This window comes from Amblyomma maculatum, chromosome 1, assembly GCF_055883805.1.
Source record: "Amblyomma maculatum isolate TAMU_Amacu chromosome 1, ASM5588380v1, whole genome shotgun sequence".
NCBI lineage: Eukaryota > Metazoa > Arthropoda > Arachnida > Ixodida > Ixodidae > Amblyomma > Amblyomma maculatum.
The window spans coordinates 228,667,472-228,691,937 of NC_139344.1; the positions used below are offsets into that span (position 1 = coordinate 228,667,472).

Below are 24,466 nucleotides of genomic sequence, written 5' to 3' on the forward strand. Positions count from 1 at the left end.
ATTAAACTCAATTCGTACTATGCATTTTATTCACATATTATACGTACAACTCCATCGCAACATTGTCCACGTGCCTTATTAATACCACACTGGAATCAACTTTTAGTGCAAAAAATATGCGCTTTCTAAATTCAGATCAAAACAGCTACAGAAGTTCATACGTTTTTGCTTGCCAATGCAACACTGCCGGCTATGCTGTGCAGTGTAGTTTGGTGAACTTAACATTAAGTGCAACTATATGTGATACTTGAGTCTATAGGCAAAACCTCGGTAGACAGGTGCTGCAACATGCAGATTCTAGAATCCAAGCTGCAGCTCCCATGTAGACTCAGGCCATGGAAGCCCACTGCATTTTGTGAACACAATATTGACTGATGCTATACACTATGAAGTGCAAATTTTTGCCTGGCAATTCAAAACATATGCGCCCATATATGGGTTTAAGGACAATACAGTAACCATAATCTCAGTGCCGTAATTATCCAAAAAATACAACGTAATGAAAATACAGATCAAACTAACTTGCAAAAACGTCATTCTTTGCTGAGTATTACAAGATATCAGCAAGAAAACCTGAGAGATACTGCAACAAATATGCAATGCTAAGTCTCATAAGATGTGTGGAACACTTATGTACTTTTCTTCAGGAAGAGGGCAGGTGGCTCTTACATGTCACATCTGGCTTGTGAGGAAAGAGTTCTTTAAGAAAACCTCGCTATAATAAGGTTGGCCACATTTTGTAGGCAGGGGGCCTTTCAGTCATATAGCAATGTAAAAAAAATTGACAATCCTGTGCTGCTTGAAAAACAATATGTAGAATTACAAATAAGATGACTTGTGTTTACTGGTAGTTCAGTTTCAAAGGCCGTCAGGGCAGAAAACCTCAGCCAAAGCAGCCATCTATGCAGTCATTTCTTTTCCTTTTTTTCCTGTCTTGTCATTTGGTTTACGCCACCACACCACCTTTACCCCTCCCCTCAATCTTCAAATATCTACCTCTCAAAATTTTCTGAGAACACTATGTGCTGCCAAAAGGCCATGCTACACATAAGTTTACCTAACATACAAAGTAATTTCCATTCTCTGAGAATGTGAGCCTAGTAAGTGGTAATATAAAAAATAACATAAGCCGTATACACAATATTCACAAGTCAAACCATTGTTGCCAAGGGCATGCACTACTTTGCATGCACAGGCATCCGAGAATTTCAGCAAGGAACACACCGGTTTGGGCGTTCCACACTACGTTATTAGAAGGTAATATTTTCAAAGCTTTTACTAGGCTACGTTAGACAGTGATACATGTCACTAACTTGGACATAATTATTACTCTAAAACAACCTATATCATGCATATCTTGTCATACCATAAACAGTGAGCCTGCCACAAAACAATGGGTAAAGAGAATTACGTTGTGCCAACTACAAAAAAATTGCAGAAAACACAACATAACGCATGAAATTGTTTGGCAATACAAGAAAACCAATAACACTGCCTCCTATAAACTCTACTAGAGGTAGATTATATGGGCCATTATGTACAGCTTTTAAACAAAATTTTAAAAAGTTTTGAAACTGTCTTCCAGCCAGAATCTTAAAAGGACAGTCTATTGACTCTTTTTAAAAATACTTTTTTCCTTGCTTCATTGGAAAGCTCCATACCCAAATTAACAAATACCCAGCCAACATGGCAGAACCATTTATAACAAGTTTTCCATATGGAAGTCGTTATCTCAGTGGTAGTCCGCGTCTGCAAGCACTAGTCATTGACACAACATGCAGTTAGTACAGAAACTCTATGCAGCTCTATGAACACAGCGACTGCCACGCCACTTAAGCCGCATGCAGAGCATGTCATTAACTAAGATGCACAAGTTGTTAAAACTAAATGAGAGTACCAAAATAGCTTAAAATAGAATAAAATGAATAAATAAACTAAATAAACCCGACGACATCTACCACAGATACCAGCAACCGTTTCTGCCTACAGCAACACTGCCGATGGCAGTGCAGCTACAAGTATGACGGCGTCTTTGGTGGGGTGGTTTTCTGTTTTGAACGCATTTTAAAAGAAAATCAAGCAAGATTACAGAATAAAGATAGCTGTAATTTATTGAAAGAGAAAAAAGTATGATATGAACAAAATACCTGTCTGTATGACACTGTGGCAGAGCCAACAAAGTATATTCACTTCAAACGCTTCAAACAGAAGAAATGTTAGTAGCTACAAAAGGACAAAGTATGCCGCCACCATCTGCTAAAACCCGACTTTCCTGGTCAATTTAATATATATGTTCCTGTTTAACCACGAGTTCTCTCCTCGATACTGCCACCAAATGGTGAGATCTACCAGAATTATTTTTATAGTCATCTCCGGCAGTAGACTGTCCCTTTAAGTATGTCTTTCTGAAAGTAATGTGATTCGGACACAAGCAAAAGCAAAGCTGACAAATTGTAACTTCAGTAATGCGGAAATAAGAAATGAATGGAGGAGCGTAAAGGTTTGCCAACTAGATAGTACCTATTACACATCGTAAAGCAACCACACACTTGCTTCCACTTATTCCACAGATAGAAGATAATTGCTCATTTTAAAACATTCCAGCTTTCAGTAATATAAAACAGCCAATACTGATCAACTACCTTGTGTTGATTTTTGTTTTGTTAGAACCTGCTCTGGTTCTGGGGCGTGTGATGGTTTCATCTTCAAGTCAATGGGCTTATCGTAACCCAAAAGGTGTTCCAGCGCATCGGCATTCTGGAAATTTTGCACCTCCACAAACAATGGTCGACCTTTGGCCAGAAGCGTAGTGAAAGGGCCAGGGACTGTAGGCACTTCAACATCATCAGCAATAAAGCTCATTTCTTTTTTTCGATTCAACAAGGTCAAGGTTGTGGCATTAAACTCCTTAGTGCCGGGGTCATATGTTAGCTCAGTCACATATCTGGAAAGGAAAAAAAAAGAAGGGTGGGTTCAACGGTATACACTTATGGCGATTTCCACTGGTCGCTACGGAGCACGTTTTCTTGCTCCGGGACGACGATTTCGATTTCCACTGGTCGACCAAGATAGGTTTCGCGTATTCCGCTGGTCGTTTGGGGCAACTCGGAACGCTCCAGCTCGATCCGCCGACCGAAGTCGGATCTCGCCGGAAGTCCTAGTCGCTGACGCAGTCACTTCCGGATGCTGCTGGATTCTTTTGGCTGTTTTTGACCGTTTCAGCGACATTGGCAGAGGACGCTGGATGTCATCGTTTTTTGCGCGAATATGTCGAAGTGCGTCTATCGAAAAACGTCTGCAGCGTTAAAAAAAATGAGAAAGCAAGTTGTTGAGGGCCGCACTCCTGCCTATTTATCAACCGCAAACATTTTGGCGCTGGGATGCGGCTACAACTTTCGAAACCGGCTCAGCTTTACTTCCGCCGCGCGCTCTACACGTTCCGCTGGTCGACCAAGGCTGATTCGCTCTGTAGCGCTTTAGGTCGGCTCGGGCGCCCAGCTCCGATCGACCAGTGGAAATCGCCATTACATTGGTAAATATCCAACTTTTCACTAGCTTTATTCAGCAGGCACTAAACCTATTCCAAGATGTCCACTGCATATGCATATAATTTCTATGGCAACAATGGTTATAGGAGTTTTCATTAGTTTATTGCGACACTTCGAACACGGTGACCTGAAAGTGCTGATGTGAGCCATACTTTGGTATACATAATGGCATGCTTCAGTTGGCCACTGTCCATTAGCCCCTTGCAGTGCTCACAAGGAGAAACTTGTGGTGACACTGGCAGAGCATATCAGAACACAGATTTTAGTTACTGTGAATGCGTTTTCTACACAAACACCCGACTATACTACCAAAGAAAAATTTGATCCTTTACTAGAGATCAAAAACCCTTAATTAGGCCTTTTGATTAGGTAAAGAGTAACGTTTGCTTTCCCCCTACAAAACTGGCCCCTTGTCCCTAACTGGCATGTGTGGCAGGCAAGTTTGGTTTGGCTTATAGGGTTCAGCATGCCAAAATGACCCAGGCTATAGGGATGCTGTTGACAAGGGCTCCGAAATTTTCGACCACCTGGGGTTTTTTCAGTGCACCGACAACATACAATACAAATGCGCCTTGATTTTTGCCTCCACTGAAAGGCAGCCATTGCAGTCGAAGTCAAATCCACATCTTTGGGTTCAACACTCGAGTGTTCTAACAAATGAGCCACTGCAGCAGGGCTGGCAGGCAGGTGGAAGTTCTTATGCATGCTATGCAGGGGTTGAAAATTGAGCATTTCGATTCACACTATGTTCTTTATGTGCTGCATTTATCTACAGCTTCAACTATCAGGACATAGAAGCGAGCATGGCATCAGGTCAGATGACAGGCAAAATATTGTGACTCTCTGACTGAATAAAAAGGTCTATTCAAGACTGCTTTGAAATCTTTCTTGAACTGACAGTGAAAATAACACACAACTAACTGCATTTGGACTTGCAAGCTGGAGTGGGCCAAATGAAACTGAAAATGTCTTCACTTCATATGTGCTGTCAACGCTGGCTGCTGCACTTATGCAAAGCAGAAAACAGCCCAAGGAAACAACATTATGTTACCAATGCTATTAGTATCTGCAGTACTCCTTTATTATCACTGCCTAACGGCTCCAAAATATGATGCTCAATGACCTAAGCTCGACTAAACTCACTGCCCCTTTTTAGCATGCTGCGCTCCCAGCTAAAACCAAAGTCCGAATGGACAAGCAGCTATCCTAACCTGACAGGTCCCTGCCTGCTTAGAAATACCTAGGTGCACCTTTTAAGTACTGCTGGGTTCTACAAAATAAAAAAATCATGGGTGATTTAGCTTGGAGCTAATCATGAATTACTGTGCACTAACATAGTTAACTCTACTTTTACAAGGTTTATCTTTCCATGGTTTTGCCCTAATTGAACTGGAAGGGATTGGGGACCTTAGTGGTAGTACACTGTAAAATTTGGGCCGCTTAATACACCTAAAAAAAGCACTGCGATAGCAGTGTGCTTTGGATCCATTTACACGGATTGAAGTTGATGAAGATAACGACATTGTGTGAAATATCACCCGACATAAATAGAAAAAGACCTGCTTTAACCAAGCTAAGCAAACATGACTGCATGGCCTAGGTAGGTTTCATACTGCACCAGCCTAGGTAGGCGTAGCATGTCTGCTTTGGCGCTCCAATTGCCTCGGCAGGTTCTATTCTGCATCTCAAAAGACGTGATCAAGTTGTCAGCTCCTGCCAATTTAGCTATGGCATGTAGTCTCGTGGCATCACACAACCCGCCTACCGATCAGTGCCTGGCCATGTCACCTGCCAACTACCTGACAAACATTGGCAAAATCGGCGAATTCAAGTTCGAACTGCCTATCAACTACCACTTCCCAGCGGCCAAGAACCGGACAAAATGCGAAGGGCTTTTTGGCGGAGTGGAAATCATAGTGCCAGTGCATTAAAAATTGCAACGCCTGTGGTTAGTAAATAAATTGTGGTATACCTCCTTGTTATGTAATGCAGCATCAGTGGTGTGACGAAGATGAAGAATGATGCGCACGATACCACAATCACGGTAGCACCCACAGATGAGCCACTCAGCTTCTGAAGCAAAATTGGCTGCGCCAATATACCAAGGAAGCTGCTGGTTAAAGAGAGGCTTTTCACCATTTTTACAGTAGACCGAATCGAGCCCAAGTAGACAAGCATTTTACTTGAACTCTTTTCGTCGCAGTGGCTTTGTTTTTTAGATGACGACGTTGACATGCACCTTCTTTGCACATCACTTGCAAAAAACTGTTGCTGAAAAGGAGAGAAAACAAAGTAAGCAACGAATGCATCCATGTATGCTGGCGACTGTTACTTAGCGCGCACCAAGTAGGACATTGCGCGGACAATATGCCCTGCGCCTCAAGTTACCCACGTATTCGAATTAAAAGTAGATAAGCGAAACGAAAGCAAACCGCACGCTTGCAAACATAGTCTGCAAGGGCAACGCTACTACCCCACAGCTATTTAACACGTGTGTAAAAGTTGATACCGGCAAGAGAACTCACAGCTTGCTTTCCGTGTAGACGGTCACACCATTGTGCACGCAAGATTGCTGCTCCCGCTAGAAAGTTTTTGGATGAAAGTGTATGTAGTGTTCGCAAAAGGGTCATGGCGCTAATAGTGAGGAGTTTGCCACTAATTATTCGACGAGTAACAATGCGAAAGCGTTTATGAAACCGGCGCTGCACGCAGCGCGGTGCCTCACTAGCTACACGGACACACGGACAGCAAACCACGTTCAGCCTTCAGGACATTGAAGACGACATAATTTCACAATAGTTGTGAAACTTAGCACGTTACATTGCGAACAAAGTTTATGGTAGCCGCAAAAAACATTGTAGCGCAACAATCGCAAGCGAGTTATACAGACAAGGTTTTTACGGAGGGCAACTACAATGTATTTAATTTCAAGTTCTTAAACATCTAAAAAAATAAATAATGATTGAAACAAAATTTATGCCTTCTTAAGTTTACAATTTGTGTGATCCAAGCGCTTTTGAGGTTTTCCAAGGACCATACCTTAGAGCAAGCACATTAATGCAATATTTGTCTTATTTGACATTTTTATAATTATAAATTTTACTATTTTACATAGTATAATGTGGAATTTCACCTGCTTGTTTTGATTTACATTCAGCAGTCTTTTTCCTTTTAGCCAGCGTAAGACAGGAAAAGAGCCAAGCGTAGTCAATGTATTTATCGATCACTGCTCCCGGCAGCTGCCCCATAGACGGAAAACATTGTTCAACTATGTATTGCAGCTACTACTGCTACTCAAACATCGTTAATACGCTGATCTGATGGATCGAAATGTGTATTTCTGGTGCGGAAGGCTCCAACTTGCACAGGGACTTGTGTGCTGACTGAATTGTTATGTGATCGCGTCTCATGGAAAATGTTGCTTTCTGTCTTTGCTGGTGTCGTTGGTTTAGCAGTGCATGTTGTGTTTTTGTTCTCGATATTTGATATTTACTTTAAGTCGCCTATCATTCACGGACTACCGGCATACGAAGTGCCACTGCCTTCGCCAGCATCTAGGCTCGTGCTCATCGTCGCTGATGGTCTTCGCGCCGATAAGGTTTTCGAGCTCCAGAAAAATGGAACGTCAAGAGCTCCTTACCTGAGGTAAAAAAATTGCCAATACGCGGTTTATGGTGCCCCGCATTCGTATATAATGTATTATCTGTTCGCTTGCCGAACGCGACTAACTGATACCTACATCAAGTGACGGGCAAATTTACTCTTATTACGCGATCGACTGTTAGCAAAATGTGTTGTTTATCTGCCTCGCGTACCGCACATGACGTTTCCACAAGAGTGTGCCGCCGTGACCTGTTTCTGATACGAACGTGGCTGAAAGAAAAGTTCTATTACAATAACATAGTTATTATGAAGATGCATATGCGCCTTAACGTGGGCCATCTACTCTGAATTTTTTTCCTCGCATACAGGCAGAAGCTAATGGCTCGTAGCTTGGGTGTTATGATGGTGTAATGTGTGCATATGTTTTGAGCCAAAATTGATAGTTGTTGATGCCTGTTTTCAACATATCTTTACGGATAAGTTTCACCACACTTTTTGAGAAGCTTTCTGGCTTTCGCTTTACTCAAGTTTCTAGCCAGAAAAATTGGTCCTGCTAAACCTGGTCAGACTCAGATTTTTATATGTCCTGTTGAAAGCCAACAAATGACCAGAGTAATTCACCTAATCTTCCTTCTGTTAACTACTGTCATGTTCGCTGAGTTGTAATTTTCTTTTACAAGGTTTTCACGTTGATATTCTGTGCCATCAGCACCTATGAGGTGTCTAATTCCGTGTCCCAATAATACATGAAAGGACTTTGTTTTTGAAAACCTGTTTGCTCAAATTGGCAAAGAATTCAGTATCAGTACCTATGCCAATATTTCTTCACGTTCTCTGTGACTAAGGGAATTGTATTCAGAACTTCATATTCAGCACTTCATTTACCTCACAGAAAACAAAATAGTAGAAGCTTTCCAAGAACCAGTGGAGGAAGCATATAAATCTCAAATGGCATATGGGAGTGTGGCTGCCACGTAGCAGTGATTAATTGAATTCTTCCCATGTCCTCCATTTTCCCCCTACATGACAGCACGAGGCACATATTTTGGCCTAGGTCATGTCTTGCCCATGATGGGGTGCTTCCTTTGGCATTATTGGTGCAGCGCATACGACAGGGGCGAGAGAAGACACAGACATAGCGCTGTGTCTTTGTCTCCTCTTGTAGTCGTCGTGTTCGCTGCACCGATAATGTCTAACCAACATGCCCGAGCATCTACCTTGTTTGCTTTCACATACCTTAGGAGAGAAAGAGGGAAGACAACAGCGTGAAAGTCTGGCTTGTGGAAGTTGCCTAGAAGGCACAATGCTCCCTCTCTAGTTTTATTTTCCCTCATGGTGGTTATGTAAGCTGGAGTGAGCATTCTTTTGTGAGCATTCCATTTCATAGTATGACTCCATGTTATGTAGGAAGCAATAGAAGGCTATCTGCTGAAGCTTTTTTACTAACATAGGGAAGCTCTCCTTCTTTATTCAAGAGCACAGGTATTTTAATGAACATTTTATTCTATCAGATTTATGAATCTCACTCAAGGTACAAAATTTTAGTGTATAGTTTTATCTGGAAAAGAAATGGCATTACTTGTGGCTCATGCCATTTGTAGAGAGTCTGTACTGAGTTAACTGCATTCATATTCACAAAGCAGATTGCGTATGCCTGGTAGAATTATCCTGTTTTTATGCTATAACATAAGAGCTGGCATCCGGTGTTACAAACTTATCGCATGCAATCTGGGAGATGGTAAGAGTCACCTGTCTCTAGCAAAGGTTGGTACATGAAAAAAACCAGCTGCAACCTGGTTCAGGTGGCAGGCGGTAAAGTGGGGACAAATTCCTTTCTCTTCTTCTAGGAGAGAGGAAGGAGAGACTGGAAGGCAAATGCAATATGAAGCTGGTTCTAATTAATTTTTAAAAATGTGTGGGGTGATGCATTGTATGTGCTATCATATCATGCATTGTGTGTGTGGTAGTGCATGGTATGTGGGGTATGTTTAATATGTACGGTTGTGGATCACAGCTGGCAAGGCTCTTGTGCTATCACGTTGTCACAGCTAATGGAAGATAGGTGTCCTCCAAGTTTGATTAAAATATTGTCACTTATTATCCAAGTGTAATTCTATGCATAGTAAGCTTTGCATGTGTTTTGCTCGATTTGTCACTACTGCTGTGAACAGAGAAATTTCTTAAACATCACGGTTAGAGTGATTGTTTTCTCAAATGCTATCTTCGAAATTTGCTAGCTTAAACGTTCCTTTAATGTAATAACTTTCAGGAAAGGTATTTTTCTGATTAGTGCAGCTAGGCTGTTGAAATGATTTTTTTGCAGGTCAATTATAACTGAAAGAGGAAGCTGGGGAGTGTCACACACTCGAGTGCCAACAGAGTCAAGACCTGGTCATGTCGCCCTCATAGCAGGGTTCTATGAGGATGTCAGTGCTGTCACCAAAGGGTGGAAACACAACCCTGTAGAGTTTGATTCAGTGTTCAACAGAAGTCGACATGTATGGGCGTGGGGGGCAGCAGACATGGTGCATCTTTTTACAAAAGGTATGTGCAATTAATCACATTGCTTCTTTACAGAGGTTAAATGGGGGTGAGGCACGTCATTGGAAGGCAGCCTTGAAGTTGTGTGTACCCTACATGGACTGCACTGGTTTCCCTTTGCCCTGTCATTTTAACCGAGCATTGAACGGATGGTAGCCCGTAAATTTTGGCTGCACCACTGCTTGGGATCACATCTTTGCTGTTGTTGCCATACAATAAGAAAGTACTAGCAAGCTTTCAAATGGCCTATTTAAATGGCTCCCAATTAACCTTTGTGAGATATTTATTCTTTTATTTAAACAAATGGCCTTTTTTTTTTTTTTTTTCATTTCATTTACATTCACAGTTGTTGCATCAGAGGCACAACCGAGTAACAGCATCATTGGCCGGCATTCTCATCCAAGAGGAAAAGAGTCCACATTTAAGCACATATTCAAAGACTTCATGCAGAAGATACAATTAAAGACAGTGTTGCATCATGTTATTTGTTGAGCATCATGGACACATCACACATGCTTCATGGTCAGGGGGGAGCTGCGTGCCACAGCACCTTCCAACAGGCTAGTGGCACTGAAAGGAGGGAGGCCTTGTGATTGTTTTGTTGTCATACTAATTTGACTATTGCTCTGAGTATTCACTGCCTCTCACATATACATAGTGCACCTGGTGCATCATGACTGAAAATCAACACTGTCTTAAATCATATTAAATATGTTTGATAATGTATGGTTTGGATTCTATGGCAGGGACTGGAGTATTTATTTTAAGGCTGAAAAGTTATTGTGAGCCGCATCTTTCTAGTTTATTAGTTTGCATTGGGCACATAGTGAATAGTGGAAACGTTCATGAAAGCAAAAATAACGAAAAAGTGCGCGTGTAAAAGTATACAGGCAGATTAAGCTTTTTGATAACTAATCCAAAAAAGTGTTTATGCTATACGTCTGCATGCTCACAGCTATAGTTGTGCACACTCTTGTCACGTCTGACCTTGTGCAACTACTGCTGTGTGCAAATTCTCTTCCAGCTATTTTAAATTTAAACTCGTTTAGTGCACTGATGCGGTGGCTCAGTAGTTAGGGCACTCAACTACTGAACCCAAGGACGCGGGATCGAATCTGGGCCGCGGTGGCTACTTTTCGGCGGAGACGAAAAACAAGGCACCCATGTGCTGTGCATTGTCAGTGCAATTTCATCATCATCATCCTCAGCCTGACTATACCCACTGCAGGGCGAAGGCCTCTTCCATATTCATCTAATTAACCCGGTCCTGTGCGAACTGCACCCACTTGACCCCTGCGAACTTCTTAACCTCGTCCGCCCACCTAATTTTCTGCCGCCCCTTGCTACGCTTTCCTTCCCTTGGAATCCAGTTTGTCGCCCTAATCGACCATCGGTTATCCTTTCGTCACGCTACATATCCTGCCCAAGCCTATTTCTTCTTGATTTCCTTTAGAATGTCATTGACCTGAGTTACTTTAAGTGTACTCTAAATGCAATACCATCTGTATGTATTTGACATTGTGGTAGGGGCATGCGCATATTGAAATTTTCTAATGTGAATCGAATACGAATGTGGGAAACAAATGTCTTTGAATATCAAATCGAGTATAGGATCAGAAAAAAAAAAAATGGAAAATTAAGAAATAGCAAACATTGTTTATCTTGTTTATTTTAAAATTGCACAGAGGTGTATACTCTGCTGAGAAATCCACTGCAGATTTTTGACATACGAGTCTGTAAACTGGTTTTCTGTACAGGAAAAACCTGCATAAAATCAGGTGGAGCTGCCATATAAATGCAAAATACAGTAAACACTCGTTAATTCTGTCTTCGCGGGACCAGAAAAAATGTCCATCGAATGGATCTGGAAAAAGAAAATGCTGAAAAACATTCATCACAGTAATTTTATCTAATGAACACCTGCACGATGGTTGTCTGCGTTTGAGATGAAACCAAAGTGAGAAAGACGTTTTTTCCCAATTTCGTGAAGTGCTTCGCTTTTCGCACACTGTCAGGAAGTCCGTTGTCACGAAAGGGAAGGTCCCTCGTCACAAAATGGCCCAGTTGCGTTTTGAGGATGCTTCTCTGCATAGTCATGCGGTCAGGTATTCCAGTGAAGCATCCCCAAAATGTGATGGAGCGTTTTGTGAAGAGGAGGAACCTTCCCTTTTGTGAACACGGCCTTCCCGACACTGCAGATCCACGCAGTCAAACATTGTAGTGAAGCCGCAGTGCAGTGAAACTGCAGAAAATTCTAAATATCAGTTTTTTGAATACGAATCAAATAAGCAACATATTCAATTCGTGCTCAAAATTTCGAATATTTTCATACCCCTGCATTATAGTCACTGAATTCTAATTTCCCATATTCAGCAAACGAAAAACAAAAAAGACATGCACAATGTAGTACAGTCAGCCTTGCCTTGTTCATGCCCTTCTTGTTCTTGTTTAATTGTGCAGATTTTCATGCATTAACTCTTTCAATAAACCAACAAGCCTTGACCTACATTTGACTTTGCATGTCAAGTATGAAAGAACCTTGTGAGTACTTAATTTTATACTGTATTGTACTGCTGATTACAATAAATGATATTGTTTCTTGCAATAGTGTTCCAAAGAGATACTCCGAAAATACTGCCTCCACTTTCTGTGTAATGATGGGTAATGAAAATGGATGGTGGTTCCCAAGCTTATCATGTCTACTCTTTTGTTTATTTTTATTTAAAATTTTAATCACATTTGCTTGGATCCTTCATCAAACTTTTGCTTAACTACTGTTCTTGCACTATAGGGGACCATGTGCAACGCATCCATGCGCACACTTATGATACAAATGAAATTGACTTTGCTGATGAGGATGCCTCCAGACTTGACTTATGGGTCTTTGGAAAGCTTCAGGTAGGATTTGTTCAGTGACTTGTCCTGCCATGTCAGATGACTGTCGATCTTTGCAGTTAGATGATGCCTCTTTTATATGGAAACTGTTTCATTATCTTGGTATTTTGAATTTTCTTCCTGGTAGAAAGACTTCATGTTTGACATCTAGATCAGATCTGTAATTTGAAGCGAAATATCTATTGCCAGCATTACAGCTCGCATTCTGTCCATAGTATATTGGTTCTGTTCATTTAAAGCACTGTAGTCACCAAATTTTTGTTTGCTTGTTTTCTTCCTTCGAATGATGTGTTAAGCATTAGCGTGCATGAATAACCCCACATTATTTTTATACAATGGCTAAAATAACTTATATTAAATTTACTTTACATGCTTTTTTTTTGTTTTCATCAACTGAGCAATAGCGGTGATGTACAAGAGGCGTTTTGGTCACGTGAGGCATGCATGAAAAAAAACTGCGATGCAATTGCTGATATAGTTTCAGTTTACGAAAACTCTAAGCTAGCCTGCTTCAAGAGATGGGAATGCAGCAAATATGTATGAGCAGTTATATTGTTTTTTTCATGCCTCACTTGTCCTAAACTCTTCATACATGTCAAAGCTGTTCTTTTTGTGATGAGGCAAACTGAAATGATATGAGAGCAGAAATTTAATGTTAAAGTTTCTAGCACTCGTAGGTGAATACCGCATGGTGATTCTTCCATTTTAATATTTTATGCTTCTTTTTATAGGAAAAAACTTACAACTAAAATGAGGGGTCTTTACTCCTTTAAAGATAGCACGGTACATGATAATGCAACTAGTATTATTTATGTGACCTGCAAAGTATTTTGCAATAATCGTGACTTCTGATTTCATATGTGGTCTTAGTATGAATGTTTCAAAAATGTTTTGATGGTTTCAGGAGTTTTTCCGTAGTGCTGAAAACAATCAAACTCTGAATGAGATGCTTAAAAGGGATAAAACAGTTTTCTTTTTGCACCTTCTTGGGTTGGACACCATAGGACATGGTTATACTCCTGAATCAAAGTGAGTGCTTTCTGGGTCTCCTTAAAACTGATCTTGAATTATTGCTCAGAGTGAGTGAAGTGAGTTCTTCTTCTTTTAGAGAGTACTATGAGAACATTGCACTGGTTGATCGCAATGTAAAAGATGTGGTCAAGCTCTTTGAAGAGTTTTATCAAGAAGATGGCAAAACCGCTTATGTTTTCACATCTGATCATGGAATGACAGACTGGGGTATGTATGTGAAGCCTGATCCTTTAACTGTATACAGTGTGAGCCCTCAAATGTCTTTCAATCGAACAAGAAGAGCACTGGTCGTGGAAAGATGTTTCTAAGAATGTCAATGAAATTGAGCATAGTGTTAAGGTTCTGCAAGTTTTCATTGGATTGAAATACTGCCCTTCAGATTTCTTTACACTTGAACTTCTGACAGAGCCCTGCGTAATGATCTTCCATTTGGCTTTTTCACCATTCTCTGAACATTATTTTTTGCTGGTGCGCATACCGCATCAGTCATGTTTCTTGTATTTCTGTTAAAAATCTGTGTTCGGGTAATTTTCAACTTTGCCTGGCTTGTACACAGTTATATTGTGTGGGTCATGGATGGATAGTATGAGGTTGCCAAAGGTGGAAGAAAAAGAAAGCCTTTCATTTCATATACGGGCTGCAGAAGAGAGTAGAACTTAGCTGAGAGGCTGATGGGCGTATGCTGTACGGCTTGAATGCATTTGCCCATGGAATTACAAAGGTAGTTTGGATTGGCTGCAGCTACATAATGCTTCTGAATGTGAGGTCATAGGCTTGATCTCTGCTATGGCAGCCACGCTTTGATGGAGGGGTGCACATTAGTTCAATCTGGAGATTGAACTAATGTTCACCCCTCGATTAGAGTGCCTTATTGCCTGCAGGGTGCATAAACACATTAATAAAAGGATAAATTAATGCTTGATAAAATTTTGATGCTCCTAAATTTAAAAAATGACTAAATTTATAACATTTCAGAAAGAATGAACTTTAAGCACAAACAGCTAACAAAGTTTGTGCTCGGTTTCAAATTATAGGCATATATTTTATTAGCTTATTTTAATTGCCGTCAAATATTGTCAAGTATTAAGTGCATCCCCTTCATGGATCACTGCCTTGTCGTGGCGGAGGGGCTTGCGAAACTCGATGAAGTCGTGAGCTCTGCTGTGTAGGGCCACCCAAGATAGACAGGTCACGGCAGAGAGTTCTGACAAAATGGGATTCACTGGAGAAGGTAATGGCAACCCACTCCAGTATTTCCTGCCAAGAAAACCCTATGGCCAGTCACAATACCATTAATGATATGGCACCGGAAGATGAGCCCCCCAGGTTGGAAGGCGTCCCACATGTTACTGGGGATGAACAAAGGGCGATTCCTAGTAGCTCCAGGACTAATGAAGCGGCTGGGCTAAAGCCAAAAGGACGCTCAGTTGTGGATGTGGACGAAGAGTCGGACACGACTGAACGACTAAACTGAACTGAACTGATTAAGTGCATGTCTTTACAGCTGTTCAGGTGATTTCCTGTACCAAAACTGTAGCTGCAGTATTGTTTACATTGCTGTTGTGTTGATTTTTATGTACAGTCATGAGCAATATGAGCTATAACAAAGTTTGAGCGTTCATTTATATATTACTCTATAATATTGTTTGGCAAGAACAGATTATTTAGTTTTGTAAAGAGGTTTCCTTTGGATGCATATATCCGAAGGTCGCCATCATATTTGGTAGAGAAATGCCGATAATGTTCGCAATTTTGTGCAAAATATCTTTGTTCTAGCTCATATTGCTCATGACTGTACATCCATTGCATGTTGTGTGGCTTCTACAACTGAAAAGTAAGCTTAGTTTGATTAGCTTTAACCTCGGCAGGACCTTTTCTGGCTACGCTGACAAAAAGCATTAATTAATGTATGCTGGTTTTTTGGTGTGGCTGCTACATTTTTTTTTTTTTTCAAGTTAAATTTGTCAAAAGCATTGAAAATAAGTTACTAACTACTAAATTCATAAAGGACCATGTCTGCAGTAGGTGCCCATTGAGATGAATTCTCGGATAAGTTGTATGTGAGACCATTTGGTTGGTTTCCCATTGGACTCAGTGTAAAAATGCCTTGCTTAAAATGAAGGTTTTAGCATATCCTTCGGTTAAGATGAACTTTCACAGCAACCATGAGCCATGATGACATCACGCAATGGCACTCGCAGGGCTTTGACATGACACTGACCTGTAAAAAAGATCTGTATTACACTTCTGTGCAAAAAAAGCTCGCCCTCACAAGATGGCTTCTGTACACAGTTACAGAGAACTGCGGGGATGCTGTCTTGCAGGAGAGCCGCTTTATTTGGGGAAGCTTCCTTGCCAGTGCGATTGTTGCGTTTGCGCTGGTAGAGATCTGGTCTCTGGCTTCGCATTTATGTCACATGCCATGTAACGTTTATAGTCTGCTTCCTGCAGACTATAAAGCGCATATGCGCAAAGTGCGCCCACTCACTGACATGGGGTTTAAGAACTCTGAGGCTACATTTTCTACTGACGTGGCATCACAACGCACATTATCGTGATGCAGAGGTGGCCAGATATCAGTGCTATGCACGTTGCCTGTGGTATAAAGAAATGCATGGGATATGCATGCTCGTGGAAAGGGTAGCAGTTATACTGCAAATGTAGCGAAATTAGAGAGACTCACTGGCTACTATCGAAATGCTCAGAGTAAGATTGGAAGTAAAAATAAAATAAAAAACAAGAATTTGCAGCTGCTGTAGAATACAGTAAGAAAGGTGAGACAGTTAAAAAAGAAAACTAGAGCAGTGCCATTTTGAGGTAGTATAACCTGAGCTGGTTTCATGCTCTGCCTTCAGCTCACTTCATGTATATGAGCTATTGCTCTATTTGCAATTATCTTTCTCGAAGGCTATTTTATTGATTGTTTTCTTGTAACATGTGTTCGGCCACGCTTAGCCTGCTCAATCTTTTTTAAGGGCACTTCTGTTAAGGTAGGCTCTTGCTAAGACAGAAATCTTCAGGTTTGTCTTAAAAGGAGCCTACTGTTCAAGATTATGTGGAAGCATGGCAAGAGATGTGTGTTTACTGTGCCCATACTGTCGGGGCAATGCAGCAGAATGCAAATTAGTCAACCACAGACACTTGTGGCTGCTCACTGGCTGTGGACAGGGGATTCATAAGACAGTTCAGAGGTTGCCCATGTGGCTAAGTATACTTTTCAGGACAGAAGTCTACGGGACGCCTTGGTAGAATGCAGGGCTACATGGTTAAACCAACCTTTTGACGGCTTTTCCTGTAAAAGAAAATTTCTATAAAATAACGTCTGAGTGTCTGTGTGCCCAAACATCATTCCATGCTATATTTGATGCCTTCTTTCGCTAACAGTCTCCTTTCTGTTTACTAATTTTATATGAGCCCTTTGCCAGAGTAGATGTGTAAAATTACGCTTAAGAGATGAAGGTTGGTTTGTGGGTTGTGTTGTGTGCTTAGCATACCATCAATATTTGCATTAATATGTTGTATAGCTTCCCTAAAGCTGCAGGCATGAAGCTTTATGCCTATAAGGAGGGAAAAAAGCAGCAAATAAAGAAAAGGTAGGGATTTTGACCAGCTGGGTCTGATATCCCACATATGAGCAAGAAAAGTAAAATGACAAAAAGAAAGGTGGAAACAGGAAAGAAAAGAATATATGCATACAATGTGCATAAAAACTGGAAGTGGTATCAAGCCCTGTTGACATCTTAGCACTGCAGCAGTGGTTGAGTGGTTCCTAGCGCTATTAACCAATCGCTTCAGTGTACCAAAATCTTTGCTGCAAATGAGTGTCTGTTATCCAGTTTCAAGCAGCCAGCATCATCAAGTGTTGATCCCGTTAGACATCATTCCTATGTAAGGTACCACAATGCATCCTATGAAAATAGGGGTGCATTGCTGCCCTATTATGGACAAGTCAAACTAGCTCGTCATTTTCTATATCTACATGGTTCGACAAAGCTTAGCTCTTAAGCTAGTCTTTGATAGGTATCCTTCAATTGTGGCATGTTTCGTGTTAGTTCACCCAAATATTTTACTTCAGCTTTGTGTTCAATTAAAAAGTAAAAACTCTTTTTAGGAAATCATGGAGCCGGAAGCTCATCGGAAACTGAAACACCTCTTATTGCCTGGGGAGCAGGGATTGCATTACCTCGATTATCGGGCCGGGATGGCTACTATGATGGCTATTCTGAAGGTATGTACTGCTCAGCAGAATTTGTGCTTAGTTTTGTGGAGTGTTATTTGTGTGCATTTGATGGGAAACGTGTGCATTCCATATGCAGGGCGTTTCACTAAAACCAGGGTTTCTGAGTTAAAACAGCATTTTCTTCGCTCTTGCATTGTCAGCAGTCTTGCATGTCAGAATGCATCTGAGGCATGTTAGCTAGCAGGCTGGATAACGAATATCTAATAATCAAATTAACTGCTGCAGTTACACTTCTCTTTAAAGGTTTGCAACTCATTGTAAGTAATATTCATATCAGGTTTTAGTAGGGGCATATGAATACTCAAAGTTTTGAGTGCAAATCAAATATATTTGTTATTTGATTCTTATACATATTCGAAAAGTTCATAGTATTTGGAATTTTTCAGATATTCCAAAATTACCAAATACAAAAAACATTTTCGAATTCATCGCAGCTTCACTGCACTGCGCGCTTCACCGCAATGCCCGATTGCATTAACTGCGCAGTGAAGCATCCTCAAAACGCGACGGGGCCGTTTTGTGAAGAGGGAGCTTCCTGACAGTGTGCGCAAAGTGAAGCACTTGATGAAACCGGGAAAAAAATGTTCTCATTTCGGCCTCATCTGTAACGTAAACAATCATCATCTAGGTGTTCATCAGATAATTACGCAAACAGTTTCAGGCAGATTTTTTCTGGCCCATGTGATAATTCGAGCTTTCAGTTAATTGGGACAGTTTTTCTGGCCCCTTGAAGACCGACTAACAAGATTTACTCTAGTCAGTAGCAATACGACAACTTCACTCGGTTTCATGCAGGTCCTCCCTGTAAAGAAAAAAAAAAGGCATTCGGACTGCTATAGAAAATTTATATTGAAGTAATGCTTGCCACCACACAACTACAATGGTACATCCCTGTAATTTGCCTCCCATGTTTGTTTCCTAACATGATTAGAATTGATGTGGTAATCGATGGCACTTCGGGACCAGCTGTCATTTATCACAAAATTCACTGCTCAAGACCCATTTGTGCAGCATCAGCACTGTGCAGCAACAAGGTGTAAAGCATAGTGTAGTTGATTTTTATGCCTCTGATTTTTCATATTTATATTGTCAAGCTTGAGTGACATGGAGCCAGTTCTCTCTTCCTGGGTTGCCATTGTAACCTATGCCACAGACTACTTGCTAAGATTTAACACTTAATGTTCTGAAATGGCTGCAATGAGGGAAAAAAAATCATTTTATTTGCATATTTTCTTGCAAAGCATGCACTCAGTGTAATAAAACTGCATATCAGGTTTGCAGAGGTCACGGTATTGAACCGCATCAACAGTGGAGAGTCTGCATTGTGAGCCTTTAGCCCCTAAAACCACCTGCCCAAATTCCACCTCTTGTTAATACATGAGGCCTGTGATAAATTTCTTCTTGCAATTGCAGCATGGAATCTTTCCTTGTACAGAAGAGTAGACATCAATCAAGCTGATCTTGCACCTCTTATGGCTGTTCTTTTGGGTGTGGCTATCCCAGTCAATTCTCTGGTGAGTCCTTGAGCACAGTAGCACACCTTGCATGCATAGTGCTGTTAATAGTGTGAGTGTTTTTTGTTTTTTTTGTCATTTGCTCCTTGTGCTCTGTGTAGGGTCTCTTACCCGTTGAATACCTCAACACTGACTGGCACTTTCGAGCGGTCGCATTGCTTACAAATGCAAGGCAGATACTTGCACAGTTCAAACAGCAAAAACACATAATAGAGGAGACAACCTTTTCACTGTTCTTCCGCCAGTTCAGGTAAATAATGAAAACTATTTGAGGCTTGTTGCATATCTGATGTATAGTTACTTTTTGTCGTTTTGCTACTCTGGGATCTACATTCTGTCCCCTGTGTGTTAGAGACTTGATGCCGAAAAGAGAGGTCGAACTGACTGAAATGATTGAGACCTTACTCAAGCAGTCAAGATACAAGGAGGCAGTAAGTGCTAAGTTACCTCATTTCTCCACGTTACTGCCTTTTTTCCCACGTGTACATTGGTCCATGTTCTTTTCAGGTGCAAGTCATTGAGAAATTTATTGAACTTGCTTTAAAAGGGCTTGTTTACTATCAAAAGTATGACCGACTGACCTTGAGGTGGGCTTTTGCTTTATATTCGACTTGTTGGACATAACAGCTGAAGTAACGTGACTGCTACGTTTGTTTGTATGCTTTGCTATCTGCCACGTATGGAGCCGCTTGCTTAGGCCTCATCTTTATTTCTAAAACAGTCAAGCCCACTTATAACAAACCTGATGGTCATACGGATTGCGTTTGTTGTATTCGCAGTTTGTCGTAAATGACCCTCCTGTATTAAAAAAATGTTGCAGTTATTTCTTCAAAAGGTCTACCGTGCACATCTGTTTTCTATCCAGCCACTTCTTAAGCTCTCCAGGGCAGTCATATGCTCCTGGCCGAGACCCTTGTTGCAGATAAGCTGATTTAGAGACGCATTAATACCGATATCAATTGAGGTGTTCACTGCAACTGATGGGAGCTCAGCATCGTTGTCTTCGATCCTTGATAAAGTTGTAAGAATGTAGCGACAAAGCTACTGCAGTTTATAAGTGCGCATAGCATACATTTACTGTCTGCACACTGCCTGCAGCAGCGTTGCAGCAGCGCAGAAGGCATAGATACACTTGGATAGGCAATGCACACCATGCAGTGTTTTAAAGCATATCTTGTGATTTGTGTTTGGATTCCTCGAACCGCTGTCATTTGCAGGCTGTGAGCAGTAATTTCGCTTTCAAAGCTGCCCCTGTCTCATGCTTACCACTCTTCTTGCACTTATTATGCTTTGCTGAGCCAGGCACGTATGTACCGATTGAGCTTGTTGCCTTCTGGTGTGCACTTGACCGATGGTGAGCTGCCATTTCAATGCTATCAATTTTAATTGGGAGAGGGGAGGTGGGGTTTGATGCTTTCTTTTGGCTGTATTAGGAAGCTAGGATGAGACGCTCTTTGATCACTGTGCTGGCATGGAGCATGGATGTTTTGACTGTGGGAGCAAGTTTACAGCACCTTCTTGTGCACTATAACCAAGTAGATGCAGTGCCATGCCCTAATACATATGCAGTAGACTCTCAGTGATACAAATCTCATGGGGCCATGAAAAAATGAGTACCTTCCGAAAATTTGTTTCATAAAAACCTATAAAAGTTTGTGTGCAGAAGCATGGGAAAGGTATTCACACATGCCTGTTTACTGCTGAACGGATTTATGGCCATACGACATCGCTGATGTGCGGGTCATGTGCTGCTACAATTTGCTCGCGGTGCGTAAAGCATGACTGGCTATCAAGAGGTCAACATGTGAGAGCCCCTTGGTGCCACAGACCTCCCTGTGCGTAGCATGATTAGCAATCATGGAGTCAACATAGTGCTTAAGGCTGCGGTCATGGCTTGCACGTTTATATCATCTATAGTGGCGTGGGAGAGTATTGGAAACACCAATTGTACCTTGCAAGGGTGGAAGAACGGGCTAGTTGGTAAATCATCTTGGAAAGCAAAATAGCGCACTTCAAAACACAGACACAGGAAGGGAACGACAACACAGCGGTGTTGTCGTTCCCTTCCTTTGTCTGTGTTTTGAAGTGCGCTATTTATTGTACACAGTACACACTAGCCAGGGAATTTTATGAATTCATATTATCCCGAAATTTGTATCGCCAAGATTCTACTGTGTTTTGATGATAGCTCCACTCTCGTTTATTATAGTTACAGCCGTTATAAGTGGGCTTGACTGTTGTGATTGGAGAAGCTGCGTATGCAAATGGTCTTATGAGCACCACTTGTTTTCTGTTTTATTTTGTCACAACATTGTGTGTCCAGTTTATTGGGGCTGATATTTTTTGCGGTTACTGAGCACTTTGTAAAGCTGTGCAATGTTGATAGTCACTTACTTTGTCATACCTAATGCTCTTATTATTATAACTTTTATTTTTCAGCATTGCAGTAGCACTTGGTTTTATAGGTTGGATGGCTTTTGTTGTCTTGCTTGTGCTACGCAACTACACTGGCATAATGTGCAAATCCCTGGAAAGTCAGTCTAACAAAAGGAATCAAGAGTGGCAAACAAAAGTGAAGATCATTTCCACATCCATTTTGGTGCTGTTTTTGTCAACTATGCTTTTATATGGTGAGAATTGGTCTGATGCTCTCTAGTTTGAAGTGAGAAAATCGTTGGGTGCGAAGCTTTGGTCTTGAATGATTTCTTTTATCTTTGAGTTTATGCACTGCTTAACTCTGATTAAAAAAAAAGAACAGGCAATCCTGATGAGTCTTGGAAAAAAACCCTTTATAAGTGCAGTATCTGGTATAGCATGTACAAAACATAAGGCATTCAAATTGTCTTTCATACATGTGAATAGTATTTACCTAAAGCATTATAAATATCTTGAAATTAAAATCTTTTATTACAAACTTTCAGGAACAGAAATTTACAAAAAGTTAAAAATCATGGATATAAAAATAAGAAACAGTAATAACAAAATTTCAAGATAGTACAATGCCCTTGCTTTGAAGATATGGCTGGCGTATGTTTAAGTTTCTCTTTATGGTGTTAGCTCTTTCAGGACTAAAATAAAAAAAGACAACTCTGAGGGGTCTTCGAGGAGAAACTTTCTGACTGAATTGTTTGTTCAATTCTACTATACCATATACTAATAGTATACTAAAATGCAGCTATTCGACGTCGATCAAATAGCAGGTACGCAGAGAGCACGTATAATTGATCAAGGGTAGGTTGAAGTTTAAAGTATGCTTTCCTTGAGCCACTCGTTACAGTTCTAGGCTAATATTTGCCCAACTCACCATCAAAGCTGTAGTCAGAACTCGTGAAGTTGTCTTCGGACTCTTTGCTACTGCTGTCATCAAAAAATACACAAAGGAAGCAGCGGAATCACGTGAATGGTGCCGAATTTGCAGCACATCCTGAAGCAAGTTTGACGCCATTTTTGTTGCCACTCGAGACCACTTCTTTCTGAATAAGTATTTACTCTACATCGCCATCTGCCGAGAAAAAGTGAACCAGGCAGAAACTGAAACTGCAGTTGTCATACTGTTTGTCTAGATGGGGCTGTGTGTTCTAACACATTAGAATTTATGCTTAGTAATGTGTTGTCGAAAACTATTGTTCATTGGCCACAGAGTGCAAAAAAAAAGGAAGCTTATGAAAAAAAAAAGCATAAACTTCAGTGACAACCCACACAAATGCCCATAATCCTATTGCACGGCACATGCACTAGGGAAAACAAAACCATACCAATATGTGGGGGGGTTTGTTTTTGGGCCTTTGGTTTGCCATCGTACCGTCATGAGTGCTGTGCTTGGAGCAGTATTTTAACAGTATTGTAGCATCAAAGAGTTAAGTGCCAGAGCTCAAAGCATTCAAGCACTTGACTCTTCAGGACCGCCCCTTAGGGAATAGGCCTCATAGAAAATAGGTCATATACTACTATCACCTTTGGTTATCGATGTGCTGCCAAACGCAGATTTTCTTTTTCTTTTTTTTTTTTTTTTTTTGAGGTAGGCAGCAACATAAAGTAATTATTTAGAGCATCTAAAATGTCAGCAAAAAAGGCGTCAAGCTCGTACCAGGATGCAGGAAGTGTTGCTCTGTTTGTGTAGAAAAATATTTGTGTTTGTTGCATGATGGTGTTTTGCCAACCACAGACAGTGTGTGACTCACCACATCCCAAAATTTTCTTTCAGTACAAAACGCACCTTTTATGTATTACTTTTACTTCCTAATTCCCATTGTTTTGTGGACAATGGTTTTCTATGAGTGAGTATTACAAAGCTATTTTCACATTTAAATGCGAGTGCATTTGAAACTATAGCATTCCTCCAGATTTAACCCTGTCTGCAGGGGCTCAGTGGAGGCGAATTGCATAAGAGCTAATGTGCTGTGCGATCTCAGTGCATGTTGAAGACTCTCAGGGGGTCTAAATTAATCTGGAGCATTCTGTTATGGCATCTCTCATCACCCATGTAATCACTTTTAGAAGATCAGACCCCACATTTCATGTCATGCCATGCCTTGGCTTTTTATCACTGCTGTTGTCTTTGAAATAATCTACTACAGTCCTAAACATTAACTAGCGCTGGTGTGCTTGCAATGTCTTCATATCTGCATGGTAAATCAGATACTGGCTAGAAAAGGCTCCTTAGCTGCTGCTGTTTTTACTTTTTTCCACCATGACTTGTAGGTCTATGATAGCCAACTTTAGACAATTTAGCAACATGGTTTTGTATTATAATGTAATGAAGGGAGTTTAACATCTCACAAAAATGAAAAATATATTGTTTGATATTATAACCACTCTCTAATACCCTGCCTATAGTATATGCACTGCGCAGCCTCAACGTCTTTGCAAACCTGGCTTCTCATAGCTTGTAGGACTGGTAGTGAACGTCACTGTAGCTCTCTTCCAAAGATTTCGAATGTAACATAAGATGCACACACCGAGAGTCCTCGCACCCGCAATGATTGGTGTGCTGCCGGTGTGAAGGCGGGCAACACGTCGCTGCAGGGTGTGCACCACTTACATGGGTGCACTGTATTTATGCTTCTGGGCTACAACAAGCTCATCTTTTGGTA

General features: G+C 41.0%; 2 protein-coding genes across 3 annotated transcripts in view; one reads left to right on the plus strand and one right to left on the minus strand.

The window, feature by feature from the left end:
- Positions 1-6,350, minus strand: LOC146205842 (transmembrane protein 70 homolog, mitochondrial). The gene is made up of 3 exons (XM_084590476.1): positions 6,074-6,350; positions 5,521-5,819; positions 1-2,944 (listed from the first exon to the last, which is right to left on the minus strand). The coding sequence occupies exons 1-3, from the start codon at positions 6,176-6,178 to the stop codon at positions 2,635-2,637; spliced, it is 714 nt and encodes a 237-aa protein (XP_084446602.1). The 5' UTR covers positions 6,179-6,350; the 3' UTR covers positions 1-2,634.
- A 394-nt stretch (positions 6,351-6,744) lies between these two features.
- Positions 6,745-24,466, plus strand: part of LOC146205843 (GPI ethanolamine phosphate transferase 1-like) — a 48,907-nt gene continuing 31,185 nt past the window's right edge. The window contains exons 1-12 of one of the 2 annotated variants that reach the window (XM_084590477.1): positions 6,745-7,193; positions 9,475-9,695; positions 12,484-12,590; positions 13,492-13,616; positions 13,696-13,826; positions 17,731-17,847; positions 19,273-19,373; positions 19,475-19,623; positions 19,726-19,804; positions 19,881-19,960; positions 21,813-22,003; positions 23,578-23,650. In XM_084590477.1, coding sequence (XP_084446603.1) covers positions 6,964-7,193; positions 9,475-9,695; positions 12,484-12,590; positions 13,492-13,616; positions 13,696-13,826; positions 17,731-17,847; positions 19,273-19,373; positions 19,475-19,623; positions 19,726-19,804; positions 19,881-19,960; positions 21,813-22,003; positions 23,578-23,650 — 1,604 coding nt within the window. In that variant the 5' untranslated portion in view covers positions 6,745-6,963. Of the gene's footprint in view, positions 7,194-9,474; positions 9,696-12,152; positions 12,234-12,483; positions 12,591-13,491; positions 13,617-13,695; positions 13,827-17,730; positions 17,848-19,272; positions 19,374-19,474; positions 19,624-19,725; positions 19,805-19,880; positions 19,961-21,812; positions 22,004-23,577; positions 23,651-24,466 lie in introns of those variants that run through there. The other variant, XM_084590479.1, reaches the window with a different exon arrangement.

Excerpts from the sequence above, each read along its gene's own strand:
- LOC146205842 (XM_084590476.1), bottom strand. The coding sequence starts at position 6,178 with ATGACCCTTTTGCGAACACTACATACACTTTCATCCAAAAACTTTCTA. Across the intron at positions 5,820-6,073 it reads GTCTACACGGAAAGCAAGCT|CAACAGTTTTTTGCAAGTGA; the intron begins GTGAGTTCTCTT and ends TCTCCTTTTCAG. Across the intron at positions 2,945-5,520 it reads CTGCATTACATAACAAGGAG|ATATGTGACTGAGCTAACAT; the intron begins GTATACCACAAT and ends TTTCCTTTCCAG.